At 43.1% G+C, this 19865-nt stretch overlaps 1 protein-coding gene across 5 annotated transcripts in view; it reads right to left on the minus strand.

Moving 5' to 3' along the window:
• The window catches only part of LOC100875297 (Dpr-interacting protein delta), a 228498-nt gene that overhangs the window by 185195 nt on the left and 23438 nt on the right, over nucleotides 1-19865 (minus strand). Inside the window, exons 1-3 of one of the 5 annotated variants that reach the window (XM_076535191.1) lie at nucleotides 15300-15615; nucleotides 13976-14137; nucleotides 5744-5853 (exon numbers count right to left, since the gene is read on the minus strand). In XM_076535191.1, coding sequence (XP_076391306.1) covers nucleotides 5744-5816 — 73 coding nt within the window. In that variant the 5' untranslated portion in view covers nucleotides 5817-5853; nucleotides 13976-14137; nucleotides 15300-15615. Of the gene's footprint in view, nucleotides 1-5743; nucleotides 5854-13975; nucleotides 15616-19865 lie in introns of those variants that run through there. The other 4 variants (XM_076535190.1, XM_076535192.1, XM_012286376.2 and 1 more) reach the window with 4 other exon arrangements.

Here is a 19865-nt window from a genome sequence, read left to right on the forward strand (position 1 = left end):
CTCGATGTTAAGCAAAGTAGAACAGATTCGGCGCGTGTACGAACACGTTGATACGATAGGCATCGATGTCTGGTGATTCGAAAGAGCTACAAAAGATAGCGAATCCATTGAGACCGTACGATCGAAAGAGGAAGTCCGTGATTCCGTTCTACGGCGTTTCACAGGTGAGCCGATATGAGGCGCGTATTGGAAAGGCAAACAGCGTGTATCCACGAAATCAGGAATGCTTTATTCTGCCACATTCGCTGCCGTTGGCGAACGGTGCGAGCACTCTGTGGTCTTGTATCCCGTTTCCTGTTTATATGAACCGAGATTTTCTATCTCAATTGCCCGACCGAATAACTTCTCTCGTGTACGCGAAATATTCTTCTACAAGACGAAACGAACCGACAAACGTTTCGGGAAACTGTACGACATTCGATTAAGGGGGGAAAATTAAATTAATTTTCGTCTGAAATTAAAAAACCAAAGAGAATTTTAATTTTCATAGCCTTTCCTTCTATTTGAACTGAGAAAAACCAAAAGAATTGTGAAATTGTAAAATTTTCTCAGGTTTGAAGAAAATTTTCCTTTTTTTGAAATTGTTTCAACTTGCTAAAAAAGTTGTTTAAAAATATTTTTCGTGAATTTTTTTAGTTCAAACAGAAGAAAAGACTATGAAAATTAGAATTCTCTTTTTAATTTCAGACGAAAATTACGAACTGCATCTTTCCCGCCGATTGAAAGGCGTTACACAGATGTGCACAAAAATCGGCTGCGTTTGAATATCTTTCTGTACAAAAATTGTTTTTTTCTTGTTCAAACATGTAGTAAAATAATCTAAAAAGTTCACTAGGGTCACCTTCTTTTTTCTGTCCTAAAAAAATTCCCTAAAAAACGCTCTTTTCAGAGCTCCTAAAGCAGGATCCCCCCTTAACGAGTATACGATTAAAAAGAACTAAGAGTACAATCGTTGCCAATATAAACGGAAAGGGTTCAGACGACAGGGCCAAAGAGGATCCACTCGCGTGACTTCGTTCGTATGCATAGGAGGCTGTGTTTATTGGCTGACACGTAAAGTCTTGAGCTCCTGTTGGCGTCGACATGGTCCTGTGTCCCTGACTCGTCGACGGATCTTGCATACGCGTTATATTAATATGTATTTAAATTAGTGCCTCAAAGCGGCACGAAATTACAACGCGTGCTAGCTCCGTAACTCGCTTTACGACGAATAACGGAAGCTGTGTCTAATTTTTGGTAAGAGAAATAGCACGGAAATTTCATTCGAAGAAACTGCGATGTCCTCGGTTTTGACATCTCGTTTTCTTCATTTTCGCGTGACACGGAACAATGCTACGGGGCATTTGTCGTCGCGTTCTTCGAGACAGTTCAAAGCAACGTGGAAGACTGGTTGGGTAGAAACCTAATGATCCCTGATCAAATCGTTACAACGCCGCAGTAATTTTCTTTCATCAGACCAATGGAAGACTTTCGGATAAGGGAGGAGGTAGCATTTACGATGGAGGAACGTCAAGGTGCATTTTAACGAACCGGTTGATAGAATAACGGCCCGGATCGAAGCTTTCCTTTCGAGCGATCGTTCGAAACGCAAATTAAGACGGACAAGGATGGAAAAATGTTCGACGGAGTTTTAATTTGAAACGAACCCTGTAACGCGACTCGATTCCTCTTTCTTATCGGCGATAAATTGATCTCGTCAGATTACTGTTTTGATTGTAATACGCGAAAACAATGAAAACGCAACCGTGAATCATTGCGGACCGAACATCTGCGAAGCTTCGAATGTTTTCCATGTTGTTTAGAACAAACCGGTATAAATTGTTCGTAGACGAGAGCCGGTTTTTATCGGAAAATAATATTTTCCGCTCCTTTCTCTGTTTGCCGTTGCAGCAAGGTCCGGCTGCGCAAAAATTACAAATATCTGCGTAAACTAAAGTGAACGGTATTGAATGAAATTTTCCGATAAAATTTCAGTACGCGAGCAGGAAAAATTCGACGTGAAAATATACGGTTTTGGAAGAGGAGAGTAAACAGAGGACACGCGAATCGACTGAAACCGCGTAGAAATTGAAACCAGAAGTAAATCTCTGACGCACTCGCGACGCCTAACAACGATATAACAAATGCTCAAACAGCGGCGCGTTCGTTAAAAAAATTTCAATAGAAAATATTTGGATAATTTGACGCTCGAAGCGTTCGAGTAGTCGGCTTATAAAGCGACAGATCGGAGCGTGAATATCGATAAAACATCGCATACACCCCGGATACACTTCAAAGGAAATTTCTAGAGCAGCGATAGCCATCGTTAGCAATGAAAGGGTTAAGATAGTCGCGTGTTCGTTAAGGCGACCGTTGCAAGGTGGCTACTGCTGCGTCAAATCGTTTAAAACTTGGGAAACGGCCACTAAAGCACTTCAGAATTTACCTCGATCCCCTCTAATATATCTTGTTCAGAGACGCAAGAGCGAGAGAGACCGGGCTACCTTCTTATTTAGCGATAATTACGAAACCCATCGCTTGGTTTGCCGTCTCCGTGATCTTAAGACTTCCTGCATCGGCTTTTACCCATTGAACCAACCTGGCCCGATATCACGGCAAGATATTGCACGTTGAATGGAAAATTGATTAACACCACCACCACCGACTCACAATGTGTTTTATCAGCGTTTACTGATGGTCCTCACTTTTTCATTCAAGATACTTGCAAGAGTTGCTCTCTGCAGCTTTTATTCGACCCTAAAATTTCATCTTAAATCTTGCAATCCCTATTGAAATATTTTTTTGTTTCACGCTTTGCGTTAATCTGTTATTTTTTAATTCATTAAGAGCTGGATAATTATCGCTGTAACGTTAAGGCAGCTACAGAAAATGTTAAACACATTTCATACATTATACAGATTATAATTTTAATTGAACCCAAAATTCAATTGCAGTGAAAATACGAGTATGATTTATGACATTTCAAGTGTGGCGTGCGTCACAAGCGTGACATGTTATTGTAGGGCAAGGAGTTAAATTACCATGCGTGCGACTATTACATATCGTATCGCTATACGTGTCGAACCGCGCTGTGCCTCTACGTTTGTGTTACTGCGCGCTAAACGAGTCGAATTACTACGAATCATCAAGCAAGAATTCACTACGCGTCAAATGATCGCATGAAGAATTACTACGAGTCGAGCTATCAGGAGTTAAACAACCACGCACCGAACTATCACGCGATAAACCATCACTCGTACTACAATTCATCGACTTATCACGCGTCGAATTATCACGCGTGGGACTACCACTCATTAGAATTACCACGCATTGGAATTGCCGCGCGTGGAATTACCAAGCGTAGAATTACGACGCGTGGGACTACCACTCATTGGAATTACCACGCGTGGAACTACCACTCATGAGAATTACTACGCGTGGAGTTACCACGCATTAGAATTTCCACGCGTGGAATTACTACGCATTAGAATTACCACGCGTGGAATTACCACGCGTAGAATTACCACGCGTGGAACTACCACGCATTAGAATTACCACGCGTGAAATTACCACGCGTGGAATTACCACGCGTAGATTTACCACGCGTGGAACTACCACTCATTGGAATTACTACGCGTGGAATTACCACGCGTGGAATTACCACGCGTAGATTTACCACGCGTGGAACTACCACTCATTGGAATTACTACGCGTGGAATTACCACGCATTAGAATTACCACGCGTGGAATTACTAAGCGTAGAATTATCACGCGTGGAATTACCACGCGTAGAATTTCCACGCGTGGAACTACCACTCATTAGAATTACTACGCGTGGTATTACCACGCGTGGAATTACCACGCATTAGAATTACCACGCGTGGAATTACTAAGCGTAGAATTACAACGCGTGGGACTACCACCCATTATAATTACCACGCGTGGAATTACCACGCATTAGAATTACCACGCGCCGAGTTACCACGCGTCGAATTTCCACGCGTCGAATTATTACGCACCGAGCTATCACGCGTTAAACTCCCACGCACCGGCTCACCACACGTTGAACTATCACGCTTCAAACCACCACTACTGCACTACAATATTTCGAATTACGCGCTGCATTATGAAATTTCGAATTTTCTGTACTAATACGTGTACCATAAATATTAGTTATCCCAAAAAGTTCGCTCTCTCAGACCTAGTGAACTGGTTTCATAAGCCATATATTACAGTTGGGATAATGGAAAAGTACTCTGGAGCTCGTGTATCTTCTAATCAATTTATTCATACGTTATTAACGCACAACCTGAAGAAGCATCGATGAAATTTCAAGCCAGCAGCGAAATGCAATAAAGGGCCCGTTTTTCAGCAGGCATTTAAGCTACTTTACAATTTAACGAGCAACTGAATGGTTGAACCGAAGAGAACGATAAGATGAATTTGTTCTTGCGAGGTGTAGTAGATAGGAGTGGGAAAATTATTGGTGTTTGAAGAGGGAAACACGAGGACTGCGTGCAAGCAATTAGTACGGAACGTGAATGTCTGCTGGCATGATAGATAATAATGTTGCACTTGCGCCAGAATTACGCTTAAGAACCAAAAATGTATGCTCTCGAAACTACGATCGTTACTCGAACGTATCGTGTCGTTCTTGATAGTTTGCCATAATTTTATAATCCGAGTAACGCGATACAATAAGTGCTGCCTCTTAGCGGCTTAGAAATGCACGTCAAAGCTATCGATCTTATCATATTATTATCGAATGACGCGCGAACGAATAAAAATTAATAAAAATCATTTTTTGTAAAGAATACAGTCTTTTAATTCCTGGTAGTTATCTTAAATCTTCCTGAAGAATGCAATAAAACTAATAGACGTTCTTTCGATGCTTCGACGAGAAATCTGAAGAGTTCGAAAATTTCTGCCGCCTTTGCAAGGCATCCGTACAAATAGTTGGCGCGTTTCGCTCAACTTCGGTGACCGAATACCAGGCAAGTTTGCGTCGCGAATCTAATCGAAATATAACGCTAATTTACTTGATATAAACCACCATTATTTTCCCACGTTAGTAATTATTTATCCAGCCGTTCGTAGTTGCTACGTTTCCCTCGTAATTACGTGAATTCCATTAGAGTTCGTCGCCGTAGATCTAACACGTATTACGCGAAATACTTTTCTTTCGTGTAAATGCTCGAAATGCGAACGTTCAAGAATTCCGAATTACGAAGCAGTTCGCAATCCCGCTTCTTTCTTGAATTCTAACCAAGATTTAAGTATAGAAGCAAAAATTAGTTTACACGTTTTATTGGTTTAATCGGATAATTGGAGACTGAATTATTGTAAATCAGAAATTGAAATATTAATATTTCATGTATTTAATGTTACCTAGAACTGGTGAAAATAGAAACACAGGAAATCAAATTCCTGGGTGATTGGCAGGTCTATCGATTTATTATTAATTTTACTGGCAAACCTTCCAATATCCGAATAATCTTAATTTGAATATTAGAACATTTCTATTTCAATTACGCGATATCATCTTACCTACAGATCGTCGACAAAATGGATAAGCGTTAACCTTACAGTAATTTACATCGCCAATGAATCTTTGATCATAGCTCGTTTAAATCGAGCAATAATTCTATAATTACGATCGAATTACAAACGAACTATAATTCTCGATTAACAATGGAATATAATCAGACAAACGTGTCTACAGCGTCAGTCGTTAATGATTCGTGGAAGATGAAAAATAACTTACCTTGGCACATGATGGTGATGATGTGAAGTATACTGATAGTCAGATAACGTCTTCTTCTGTGATTGTCCGCCATTTTGTTACCGTTCCAGGCGTTGTATCTCGAAGCTTATCTGCGACAGGAAAAAAGAGTTAACAACCGTAATAAATCATGGGATAATAAGCTGTTGTTTGCCCTCGTGTTTTGTCGTACGAAATAGTAAAGCACGTTAAGGGGTTGTAGGAAACACGTGAACAAAGCTGCGAGGGTTGATCGATAAGCCAGCTTGAAAAGGATTGCTGGCAATTAATAAATAAGCCAAGTCTGTCATTAAGGCCGCGATATCGGGTGAACGTGACAGGAATATGTAAATATGGCATCCTACTCTGGTCTAGGATTCGAATGCGTATTGACGCGATACGTCGGAAGTCCACAAGACCGTGAAATCATTAACGCACGGCTAAGTCAGTGTAATAGGGGAATGCTATAATTAACGAACACCCAATGTGTTAATCAGGTTTATTGGGCTGTAATATATGTACAACCTCTCGAAAAGATATAGACGGTAGTCTCCTGCGTCGGATGAATACCTATGGTGTCGTCCATAGAAATCAACCTTTGAGTTATGTCGATGAATGGGGCGAATGAAAATATAGGTTCTCCGGTAGTGAGCATTTGCAGAGAGCAACGAATGGTCGATAAGTTCGAGGGCGTCAACGGAGAGTCTTTGAAAACGAGTCTAAAGGATTTTACTATCCGAATCGAGAAATCTTATTAATTAATTCAAATTTTCACCAAGCGAGTCACGGAGTAAATTATTATTTGAACAGAGAGCGCCGTTGCAAGTTTTCGAAAAAAATCGTCGGAAACAAAGGGACGCGTTTTTAAAATTGATCTCGCGTCAAACGTTTCTATCGTTTTATTTCGGTGCTAGGAGAACGAACTTGAACGCGCGGGAAACAAGGCGCGTCGGTGCAGCAAATGGCTAATCTACAAACAAATTGAAATTTAAATTCGACTAATTAACAAAAATATAATACGAACGAGTTCCTAAATTAAATTTTCGTGGAACAGTTCTTTTCTCTTTTTTTTTAGTTGACGCGAAGCACAAGTTGCGCTGATGCGAACCGCTCTCGCTGACCCGAGAGGCCGATATTTCGAGCTAATGATTAAAGTAACGGGAACGTCGGCTGAATTTATTTTATCGTTCTCTCCGAGGTCTCGCGTATTTCGCTAATTACTTATTATACGCGATTTCTCCTAGTACGTGTAAGCTAAATAAATAAGGAAAAAGAAACAAACGTTTAAAATTCTTGCGATTCGCTCAGGTGATTATTAATCGAGCTCGAGAGAGATCTTAAAAATATACGAGTTAATGATCTCCGGAAAGCAATCTCGCTAATAACGTTGCACTTTTGCGCCACTACAAAAATTTCATTCTACCTTTTTTCGTAAGATTCACCCCTTGCTTTCTCGTTAACACCCTGTATAGCTATTTAAGGGAAAGAGGTCTCGTACAAACTAGTCATAATGCGTGGTAACTTTCAAATATTACAGCAACTGTTATAACTTCCTTTCTTCCCTCCGCCATTTTCCCTACAGAAGTTTACCGTGTTCGCTACAGAAGCCGAATACAATTCACAATTCACTTGTCCCGCAAGTATAACGCGAACTATGATGTCTCCAACGCGCAAAGTTACAGGCAAACACGATTCGTCGTTTAATCTGAACAAAAGTTTCGTCCGATCGTGCAGATTAAAGTTGATATAAAAATTTCACGTTTCCCCGGGTAACATTGTCACGATGAGTTTTTTTTTGTCGATTGCCAAAGTAAACTGCTCGAACGCGAAGTGGTAGCCGCGCTACTTGATTCATTGCGTTATTACAAGTTTTACGAGTTAATTAACGGAGATTTTTAGAGTAATATCACACGGCCACTTCGGTAAAGCGGCTCTTGTTATTACATCACGCTTTTACACATCCACGGCGTTGAAATTACCAGGGTAACTCCAGTTATCGTGCTCGACCCATAATTAGTAAACTCGGTTAACGACACGACGCCCGTTCACTGACGCTATCGTTGCCTGCGCTCTTTTTTTTCTTCTTTTTCATTTTTTTTTTCGTCGTAAACTCCTTTCCAGCAACCGTGACGGGTTAGCAAGTGTACAACGAGAAGTTACACATGGCCATCGGTATTATCCATTACCCTATCTCGTCACGGATTGCCAACTAATAAACGCTCGCAAACTTTCCTGCTTCAGGCAACAAGTTTAAACAAGCTTCGTGTTAGCCCGCGATCTCGCCTTTTCTATCGATTCATCGTGTCTCGTATATTTCGAAAAACGCACGGCGAACGGAGTGACGTGTAATAATAGAACTAGATGCGGATTTGAAGCGTCTGTTGGCGAGCAAGCGATGCGGAGAGCCGTTTGATAAGCCGACGATGTTAACATCGATGTTTCGGTTGAAATCATCCTCGATTTTTTAACTTTTAGTTACCTAACTGCAGTATACCGTTTCCGCGTCATGGAGCCATTACAGTAGTCAGGATTAAATATATTTATGCGATGTAAGATATGTTACGAACGAGGAATTAATTGACTTTCGTCACGCTAATAAAATTGTCAGCCGTTTACAAGAGAATATTTTTCTGCGATAGTAGAGAATTTTACGATATGCGATTCGAAAGAGATGGTACATGGGAATTCTGCCATCCGCGATAACTTTGGAGGATTTTCATCGTTCCCGGTTATTTTTGCGACGCGGAACGGTGGTTCGGTCGAAAATCGGGAATAGTTACCGGTCGTATAAATATTGTGAATATTCATAGGAGCGGTAAACGGAGGCTCTCGGAGGAAAACACATGGACGCATCGGATGGTAATCGGAAAATTGTCGCGACACTTGTACAGGGGCTAACGATTATTATATCGTTTTTACGAGTCTGTTTACCGGTAATACGCGAAACGCGGTGGCCGTTAACGGCGCCGATTGTTTAATCCAATTTCGGACAAATGGCCGTTAGCAACGAACGTCGGCAACGAGCGTCGATGCGTCGACTCGCGTCGGCCTCGGCGGGTTGCCCGTGCCGTAGCTGCCCATCCAGATTTACGAGCCGATTTACAAATTGGCGGTTATTGTGCCCCGCTCGGAAATCAAACTGTCCTGTAAATCAAAACGTCTGCCAGCGTTCATTAAACGTCAGGCAAATCCCGGAAATCGGTCGTCGCAACTCCAGCCGGCCGCCCTCCGTCTCTTTCTCGATCCGCGTTTCCGTTTCCGGCGCTCGTCTCGTGCGACCAGCCAACCGGACCGACAGACGGACATTAACGTCCCCAAATTTGCCGCTCCGTTCCACGGCAAGTCGTAAACCATTCCTCTCGGACGCTTTGTTTTTCACGCCCGTACGCGAAACAACGAAATAACTCCGCGCGGAAAAGCGTCGTCGAAAATAATTGTTTAATCTGCGCGGCCGTGACGAATCCGTAGTCTAGTCTGTTCGCGACGCCGCTACTTTTTATTTTTACACGATGCTTGCATTTAAAGGGATTGCTTCCGCGTGCTCTCTCGCGCGCACCAAGTCGAACAACGGAAAGAGCAACGTGATTTGTTGAACAACCTCTCCCTCTCTTTCTCTCGTCCTACGCGTTTTCCAAAGATAGAGAAACACTCGTAACTTCCTACGCGTTCAATCATGAGATAGAGAGCAAGCGCGAGATTACAGTAGGTCATAATTGAATAAAGAAAAGAAACTAATGAGATACGTTTGCCGGGAAAATGCAAAGTAACGATTTAGCGCTCGATTATAAAGTGCAACGTAACGGTGAAATTAATTAATTCTTACAGCAATTTTTTGCAACGACTTTGTTCCTAACAGGTCACGTTCGATTTCGAAACGAGGCGCGGGTAACGAGAACTGCTATAAGATTCGTGTAAAATATTCCCGCAATTGCGATCGTACGCCGGAAATCACGTACGCGTAAACGAAAAGTCTTGGCGAGTTCTGATCTCTTTATTCTTCTCGTCTATTTTTTATCGGCAACGTTTCACCACCGACTGCGTAGCGCAAAACATCGTCGACAGAGAAACTCCGAGACGATCCGTTGTTATAAGCCGATATCGGGCCATAAAATTTCGCTTATCAGTCGTTTTTCTACGGAATCGGTGATTTTTATCGGAATAAACGAATCAAGCGACGAAGCGATTAAAAATCGTTTGATTTACAAAGCGAAACTAGAATCCTTTTTTTAGAAAGCCTACCTCGAAAAATATATTTTTCACGACGCAATATTCGCTGAAACAATCACGAGGATTTTTCGTGGTTTGATCGAATCGTCGATTTCTTTGGTGACGAAATCACCGTTCGATCGATGGTATTCTTTTTTAACGCGTTTAGGAACAAAGGACAAAAGAACCGAGGCAAGGTGTAAAGAGAAACGGCGATTATTCGAATCGTTTGACATTTCGTCGGTGAACTCTGTCCAGCAATTTTCCTATTTGGGTCAGGCAAGATGACACGGCCCGTGATTCTGACTCTACCCTTTCGTACCCCTGCTATTCGTTCGAGCAAGGAGCAGAGAGCAAAGGGCGCTATCGAGTCGATTGAAAGTGCCAAACGCGAGGAAAGTATGCTTTTTCTTTTGAACGTCGGTCAGCGATTGCTCGAAACCCTAGGCATAAATCCGGGGGTGGAATTCGTGCTGCGACGGTTTTCGCGTTCGGTGTGTGTCTCGTTAATTCGCATGAAAAGCTCTCTTAACGAGATCGTTCGGAATAGTCGATATTCTCTACCACCATCGCCTGTTTTTATATCCACCTTGCAGATTCTAAATCTGGAACGCTGTATACAATTCACAAGGAAAAACATTGTAAATTTTTGAGTAAAATTCATTTGACAAAAATAATTGTTCAAACGTTTCGTTAATGTTCCCGGTAGAAAGTGAAAAATTTTCGTTCACGACAAATACGTGCGTAACAAAAATGCACACACGAGGGGTAGTTCATACTTCTCTCGTATATGGATATTTCATTTGAATTAATTTTATGGTACAAACAATGGATAGTCGAAATTTCGCTAATGGACAATGCCACTACAACTTTGTTGCTCCATTGTCCACTTCGACAAAGAACCAGCTTTGCATGAAAAATATTGATGAAACATTTGCGCAGTCGTTTCTGTAAAACTTTTTAATGTCAGATCGATGTGGCTATATTAAAAAATCGGTTATCGGATGGTACCTAATGCAGCGAAACGATTCGAGAAGGAAAATTCGAACTGCTGTTAAAACGAGGCAGACGAATCCGTTGATGAGATTATAAATTTGTTGCCACGAGCAACGCAGAAATAATTCATTCTCGATAGTTGCGTTTGTCCCGTTGAAGCGAGCCACGGACTTGCGGCAAAACTCGGGCGACAAATCGCGAAGCAAACACGGAGAAGCGATTGCGACAAAACGCTCGTAATTACATTCCGGAAGCGAGCAGCTCGAAAAGCGACGTGGCGTGCGTTCACGGTATCGTTTTGTGTCTTGGATAATTGCCGACACGCGATTCTGCCACGTATACACGCTCGGAAATACAGACCATCGCACCCTGTACTCTGTACCTGCTAATGTGCTGTTTCACTTGCGTGCGCCACATCCTGGCCTGCATTCCATAAAAATAAAATTGCCATTAGACCCTTGTTCTCGCTCGACGTTCTACCTAAGACTCGCGGTAGCAAGTTCCCTTTTTCCCCGCAAATTTACTGCGAAACGTGACAGAAAAAATGAAGGCTCGTGATAGTTTCTTTTCAAGCTTTACGATAAACCGATTTTCTTATTTTTAAAGTATTCCTTGGCTCAATAATTTGTACATTTTATGTTCTTATAATGCGCCTTGCAACACGCTTTAGTTATAGAACTTGCTACGAGCACTTCATTAAAAATTCGACTGCCTCCGTTTTTGAAAATAAAAAATCTCATATGGGAAATCGCAGATGTAATACAGAAAGTGTCATCGTTTGTATAGTACGGCAACTGTCCACAGTTGTTCTACATAGAATAGTTAATCCTTTCGTTCCGGGAGATTTCAATGCAAAACGTTGCAAGCGAGAAAGCAGTGGATGTCTAGTCGAGAAACTATTCGTCTGGAAGTTCCTTTAAGAAACTCGGTAACTATTTAAACAAAAATGGAACACCGAATAGTTCCATAATCGATATACGAATATTGTTTTCGTAATTTTCTACGGCTTCTCGAATTCAAGAATATAGCACACGAGCTTATCGGCGAACCGAAAGGCAGAAATATTTTGACGAGTAGATCGGGAAGGGTTAAAGAACGATGAATGGCTGATCCGCTGTCGGCTTCGATGGCAACCAAGACAATCGAGGAGTCGTTTATTTACCTAATATTAAAAGTTCTTAACTACCGACACTGCGGAAGCAACAAAACCACGTCGTAAAGAAGATAGAAAAGAAAGAGGGAAGAGATAAGAAAAGCAAGGGGATGAAAAAGGACGACGGCGCAGACGAGACTCTTTCGCGGACGTTTCTTTGGAATTCGGCGAGCAACCGAAGAATGGGCTTATTCAGATCAACGTCTCTTAACGAGGAAAGTTGTGCTTACCCGCAGCTTTCCGTATTCTTGAACAGTCTGATGGGGCAAATCGAAGAAAAGACGCTGGTAAATTATTTTTCCCCGGTACCAAGGTAAGTTTCTTCGTACCCCAGGGCCACGGTTATTGTTACTCGATCTACTCTTTTACCGCAATTAAATTAGAAATCATTTAACCGGTCTAAATCACCCTCCAAGTTCCCCCCAAATATCTCCGAGATTATAGAAATTTTGCATTACGACCCACGCGTAGTTTACTGCAGCTTTCTTTCAAGGAAAATCGGAAATTTTTTAATCGACACAAAGATCGTGAGCTTCTATGGTATGCGCACACCTATCGAACCACTTTCTTCACCCTTCGTTCGCACAAATGTTCAGAAATTCCTTTGGTCCTCGTCCTGGGCGTCAAACGTTTCCCGATGATTGCACAGCGTCGCTATCTCATTCACGACACGAGGGTATTTCCCCCCTGGGACATAATCATTCTTTGTAACGGAAAAATGTGCATCGGCAAGCTCGAGCGTTCTTTAAACCGTTCGGCTTGCATACTGTCGCAGAGAACGAGGGGAATACCGCGCGGCTACACGCTTTTCCGATCGGCAACGTATATCTTTGTAACTGTAAGAGCACTTCGGCTCGAGCACACTCGAGAAACCGTTTGAAGTCATCGAATGAGAGAGAAAGAGAAAACGAGAGAGAGAAAGCCGGATGGTTAGGGGGTGAGTGAGGTGTAGCGAGAAGAGTTGCTGATGTTTGGCGTCGAACGGACTCAAAGAGAACACTCAGAGCTGAGAAGGGGTGGGAACAGGGCTGAGTACAGAGAGAGTGAGAGTTTGGAATGCAACGAAACATGGACTAACCCCACGGATCCATTAAATGTCCGTTTAAAAGGAAGAATCAAGGATCTTTGGATCCTCCGAATGCTTAATCGCTCCTTTGTCGCAGTGGCACGAGTCGATGTATGGTGAAACATCGAATAAAAATGTTTAACACAGCAGCTCGAGTACCTAATTCTATCACGAAAATGGTTCTCTCGAAAAATTAGATTAGATCGATAATTGAAAAAGATCGGCGCGCCATATTTGAGCATGCTAGCTTTCAATTTTTCAATCCGATCGCGTGAGATGCAAGTTAATGTTATATTTTACTACTTCGATGTAACGTATCTATAAAATCTAGTGTTTCCCCGAAACACGTTAACTGCCACAGTGAAAACGGTCAGTGTATACTGCGACACACTTTAACGAGAATTATTAATGACACGGCTATCCGATCTTTTAATCTATTCAATTTACTGCTTCTCGTTATTACCGAAATATTCGGTGTAATCTACGATCCCTCGTTCCTTGTCTCGTAATTACTCGATTAAACGAAATCCGTGACGACGGTGGCACTCGATGCGTTAAAAATAACACACAGCGACGTGCATGAAGCGACTTTCATAAATCAAGGGGTAAGTTTAAAGCCGGTCGGCCGGGTGTAATACCGTTCCAATTGGAAATGTTGATTTATAGTGCTTATCAAGAAAGCCGTGTAATAAGTCCGCTAAAAAAAGCGTAGCTACAAATCGTCCATAACTCTCTGTTCGCGACAAAGCTCGAAATCCTCGATACGTTAACCCCCTCGCGCGGGTGTAGCTACGAAAAAGAAGATAATACGTACTTTTTCACGGGAGTCCGTGGATTTCCGGGGACATATCGTCGAGGATCCTCGAGGCACCTTTGATTCCACGGTAAGTCTTCGATAAGGGTTCAGATATTAGCTGTACCACGTATACCGTCTATGAAACATTTATCTCACTGCACTGCTGCCCGTTTTGCTCGTCTAAAACGGCCGAATATAATTCACTGCGGATCACGCGCCACCAAACGATCGACCGATACCCGAGTTATTTCCGAATTAACGTTTAGCACGGATTTGATCTCCTCGGGGTTCTCCGCGGAACTACGAGATCTCGTTGCACCGAGCTCGCCAAAGTATATACTCCGATCCTTGTTATTCCGAGTCGGTTCGAATCGAAACCTTTTCACGAACGTTGTGTACTTTTCGGGGACGAAATCGATCAGGAACGTCGGGTACTCTACGCTTCCACCGCTGTTCCCCTCCGCGTGCCCGTACACGATCCACGAACGACGCGTGAAAAATTGTTGCACGCCGTACTGTTTTTAATTAATAATGTTACCGGTGTGTGCCTTTCGAGCGTCGATTTCGTCGGGTGGCTATGGTTGATTAATCGATAACGATAACGGTGCTGCGGCACAACGAGTGATCAGCGTAAACCGCGTGCAACGGACTTCGATAAATGTAGCCCGGGTTATTTATCGGTAAAATCATGCGTGCCGCACACGCAACACCGTATGTACGAACAGCGCGATCATTCGACGAACGACCGAATCCTCCGATCGCCGGTACACGATCGATCCGGAAATTTTATAGTTCCGTTACGACCGGTCGCTGGGCAAACGATCGTTGATGATCGTCATAAATCTCGAGAGCGATTTACGGACCAACGGATTTCGTATAAATCCGCCCGCGAGAACAACCGAGACTACTTTCCCTCGAATCTATTCTCCCGAATACCGATTCTTCCTCCCCGCGAAACGTCCAAAAATAATTCGAAATCTGCGCGAATCACGGAAGACGTTATCGAGGAATTTCTCCGACGAAACGATAGTTTACACGCTCGTTCCCGGTTGATCGTCTACACCGTCCCGTTCCAATTACAAGAACGCCTCTTCGGCACGTTCGCTCTCACCCTTGGCAAGCCGATGACTCGCTTCAACGTCAGGGAATAAAGTATTTTACTCTCTGAAGCTAGATCTCGTCGATGTCGAGCGATTTCTAATAACCTTCCAACACAACTCGATCACAGAGTCATCGACCGACGAGCGAGAAATCTTTTCGAATGTCCTTCGGAACACCGAAACGCGCGCGAACGAACAGGCCGCCGGATGATCGCGAATAAGTCCAGGATCGAATCGCGCACCGACTCGAAAGGTCCACGATGATCCAGGTTTGCGTGGCGGGTATCTGGTTACGCGCGGATCGCAGCTCCCCCGTCGGACCGCGAACTACGAACGAGCGGAAACTCGATCGAAGAGGTAACGTCGAAACTCCTGCGATTCGACGAACAACTCGAAGCACCTGCACCGTCGTAACAGCTCGTCGAGACGACGGTTAACACGACGACACGCCGCGGACGACTAGCTCGTGGTACGTCATCCCGAAGCCCCTTTAGCCACGGCGAGGCTACTGCTGCTGCTGAATGCTGGCTGGTGCTGATGGTGGTGCCGGTGCTACTGCTCTACCCGCCTCGTATATACTACACGACGAACACGGACACGCGCGCCGGCCTTGCGCGAGCGCAATACCCCGCGATTCCGGCAGTAGGGGTTGTTTCATACCTGCCTCCTTCGAAAATCTTCCTTTTTTTATACCTTGCGCTACTCCAGAATTTTCGGAGGTCGTCGATTTTACGCACGGCTGCTAACTGCGTGTCAATCTTTCGCGAGTAAATCTTTTCGCGATTCGATAGCTATTCTTCCGCGGAAACGATACTGAAACTTTGCCGAACTTCGGCTTGAAGCTATATTATGATAGCTTCAAGAACTCTGACAGATAATCCTTGTAAAAAATAGGCTCCCTAAGAATTACACCTAGTCTGAAGGCTTTATTTTCATTTATTTTAAACAAACTATCGTTGAACAAAGAAGGTTCGCTGATATTGTCTACCGTATTTTATAACCGACCGCAGTTTTCACGTGACATTTGTTTGAGGAAAAATCGATATTATCAACAATAAAGAATCGTTGGGTGACGGAGAACGTTTTGCCAGTGACTACTATGAGATTCAATGATGCAACCCCTTCACGAAAGTACAATATTTGGAAGCGTAAGGTGTGGGTGACGGTATCGTAACAATGTCGGGCACACGGTCAGCTGGTTTGTGTTCCCGCATAGGTGATCACGCTTCGCGTCAATCGAGCGCAACCAGCTCGAGAGAAATTCCTTGATCCTGGAGGAAAAGCTTCGCCAGCAGTCCTTCGCGAACAACGAAATTCCAAGGCGTCCCTTGGACACGTATATTTCGCGATAAACACGACTCACCTAAGCCAACCTGGGCTCGAATAAACGAGAATCCGATGCAAACTGCGTCGCTGCTGCACACGATAATCCGGTCAAATTATTCTATAGGGCGGTAAATATCGCCCTTTGCTCCTTAAACCCTACGCAACATTAGAACTAATGCGGAAACGTTCGCGTATCGGTTTCTATTTCGTAAGCAATTGGAAATTGGAATTAGAATTCAGATACTTTTGGGTGGTCATTGCGGTGATATGACATGTGGTGATTCAGCGAATTTAGCACGCGATGATTCGATACTTACAATAGTGATTAAATACGCGTTAGCGATGCGTGGTGAGCCTAATGCGTAGCAAATCTAACACGTGGCAATTAATGCGTAGGAAATTTGACATAACTCCATGGGTAGTGAAGATATAGCGATTCAGTGTACGGCAATGCGATTTACCGCGTAGCAATGCAACACGTGTAACTACCTGACATTTGGGGATTTGGAAATTTGGGACCTTGGAAATTTGGGGGTGTAGTAATTCGAGACGTTGAAAATTCGGGATATGGGAATTTGGAACCTTGGAAATTTGGGCCCTTGGAAATTCGAGACCTTGGAAATTTGGGAGCTTAGAAATTTGGGGATTTGGGAATTTGGGACCTTGGAAATTTGGGGATTTGGGAATTTGGGACCTTGGAAATTTGGGACTTTGGAAATTTGGGATCTTGGAAATCCAAGACCTTGGAAATTTGGGCCCTTGAAAATTCGGGACCTTGGAAATTTGGAAGCTTAGAAATTTGAGGATTTGGGAATTTGGGACCTTGGAAATTTGGGACTTTGGAAATTTGGGACCTTGGAAATTTGGGACTTTGGAAATTCGAGACCTTGGAAATTTGGGCCCTTGAAAATTCGGGACCTTGGAAATTTGGGAGCTTAGAAATTTGAGGATTTGGGAATTTGGGACCTTGGAAATTTGGGACTTTGGAAATTTGGGACCTTGGAAATTTGGAACTTTGGAAATTCGAGACCTTGGAAATTTGGGCCCTTGGAAATTCGGGACCTTGGAAATTTGAGAGCTTAGAAATTTGGGGATTTGGGAATTTGGGACCTTGGAAATTTGGGAGTGTAGTAATTCGGGACGTTGGAAATTGTGGATATAGGAATTTGGGCCCTTGGAAATTCGAGACCTTGGAAATTTGGGACCTTGGAAATTTGGTACGATACGTCTCTTATTCGAATAATTGGACAAAAGAATACCCACTATCCGACAATCAACGCAAAGTATTTCAATTTATTCCCCAATCGACGAATCAATCGAACGTACAAGGTAGAGAGCCGGATGCAACGATAACGATAGGAAAAAATATTGTTCCGCGAGGGTAGAATCTCTTTGTTTATTTTGAACGGATTGCTCGTCGCCGGTGCTCGCGACGCGGGGATTTTCACGAGCTGTTAGTGATCGATGCTTTTTGTCGGCTTTAAAAATTTCACCTTTTGCTCGCGGACGTATTCGCGGGAGGTTCTAACTTCCACCATGAAGCTCTTCGGCGATGACGGTTTGTTTACCGGGGATCCTCCGCTCGTTGTACCCGTAAGTTCACTCCAGAAAAGGGAATCCGTGTTGCTTCTACACAGCCTGTTTCGGGAGCCGCATTTAATTCGTGGCGGAAAATTCTGTTGGTCGAGATCTTCAACGTAACTCGTCTAACAGGTTATTCAACCGTGTATAAACACGAAAATGTATCCTTTTGTACGTTGCTCGGATAATAACGTTCTCTTTCGCGGAACGAGCTCTTCTTTGAATTCTCTTCGCGATTTTCAAAGTCTCGAGAAACTTTCGGTCATCGTGCATTTCTTCGGAATATTCGGTTAAACTGTTCGATCTATGGCCTTCATCGTTTCAGATCCTCGCATACGCAGCAAAATACAAAAATTTCCAGGGTTAAAGTTTATAGAAGCAATGCCGTTTACAAAGAGGCATCGAGGCGAGAAAAGTTGCGCGAAGAAGTTGAAGGAAATTCCGAAGTTTAATTGGAAGACGAGTTGCTTCGGCCGAGCGCGAAAATGTATTTAACGTTCTTTTAACGGACGTTGCAACCGCTTAAAGTAACATTATCTATTCATCCTGTATAATGCGCCGGCTTGGATAAAAATCTTTAAGATGATTGATTCAGCATGGAACCTGAATAAATTATCAAATCAATCTTACAACTTTTCATTAAGGTGTTTGATCTATTACTTTAATAACGCGGAATGTGGCCTCATAAAGTTCTGAATTTATTATGAATCAAATTCGACTTAGGTATTTGATCATTTACAAATTTGACTATTTAGATATTAGATATTTTGCAATTCTAAAAGAATTAAAAAGCTTGTAATGGGAGGTGATTGTCCCAGGGTGAAAACTTCGTTCCACGAATCTTTTCCGAACGGAATGTTCGCGATCGAACTTGAAATCATCGAAAACCGCAGCTCTGCGGGCCTGTTGGTAAGTAGTAAAATCTAAAGTTGGAACTAACAACTCCGCCACACCGTGCATCCAGGCCGTAACCGCTCGTAATTATTTCCTTACAAAGCAAATTGCTTGTCACAGGACCGCCCGACCGTTCGAACCTTACCGGGCGCAATCGCATCAGGTATGCTGGAAGCACTACGGAACGCTTCTGTGGAAATGCCGCGTGCACACCTGTCTTTGTGTCTATTCTAGCACCGAGTAATACCAATTTGTGACACGTAATCCTTGCTGCTGTGCGTAAGCACGCGACACGCCGAGAGACAGAAAAGCGGTCCCGTCGTACGTGTCTGTCAGAGCACCTCTCAATATCGAGCTCTTAGTATTCGTGCACCAACACGCGAGCAAGATTTCGATTTCAATCTGGAGAATATGGAATCCGACAAGGAGTCTAATATCGAGCGTAACAAAGAGCTTTCGCAAATTGAATTGCAATTAAATTATGATACACTCGATAATGATCTGAGCTATCGGAACATCGATATAGTCAATCATGTCGGAAGGTAATTAGCAGACTTTAAAGTTGAAGTGTCATTTCCGTTTTAACTACGCAGACGTATCCAATGTCGAATGTGAGCGAAAAGAATGTAATCGAAAGACGTAAATCGGTAGATTGGAATTCAAAGGAAACACGGAATAACTGTGGGGTACATAACGGTCGATTATTAGGTCTGGAACCCTCAAAGCGCACAGCTCCCGGCATAAATGCCTTCGAGGAAATTCTCCCGGTCTGTTCTCGATGCGCATCTTCTAATATGAAATGTGGATAGACAGGAAATTACGCGAGTCTGGTTCAATTTAATGAGCGCGTAAATCGATACATGGGTTTCCGCGTGTAATAATTCGTTCTTTCGATTAATATAAGGGATGGTAAACGCTCGCGATAATCGAAGAAGAATTTCAGGCGAGCCTCGATGGGATTACAAATACCTACGATTCACGCTTTAGCGTTTTTCCATCGGCACAAG

Source organism: Megachile rotundata, chromosome 9 (assembly GCF_050947335.1).
Source record: "Megachile rotundata isolate GNS110a chromosome 9, iyMegRotu1, whole genome shotgun sequence".
NCBI classification, from domain to species: domain Eukaryota; kingdom Metazoa; phylum Arthropoda; class Insecta; order Hymenoptera; family Megachilidae; genus Megachile; species Megachile rotundata.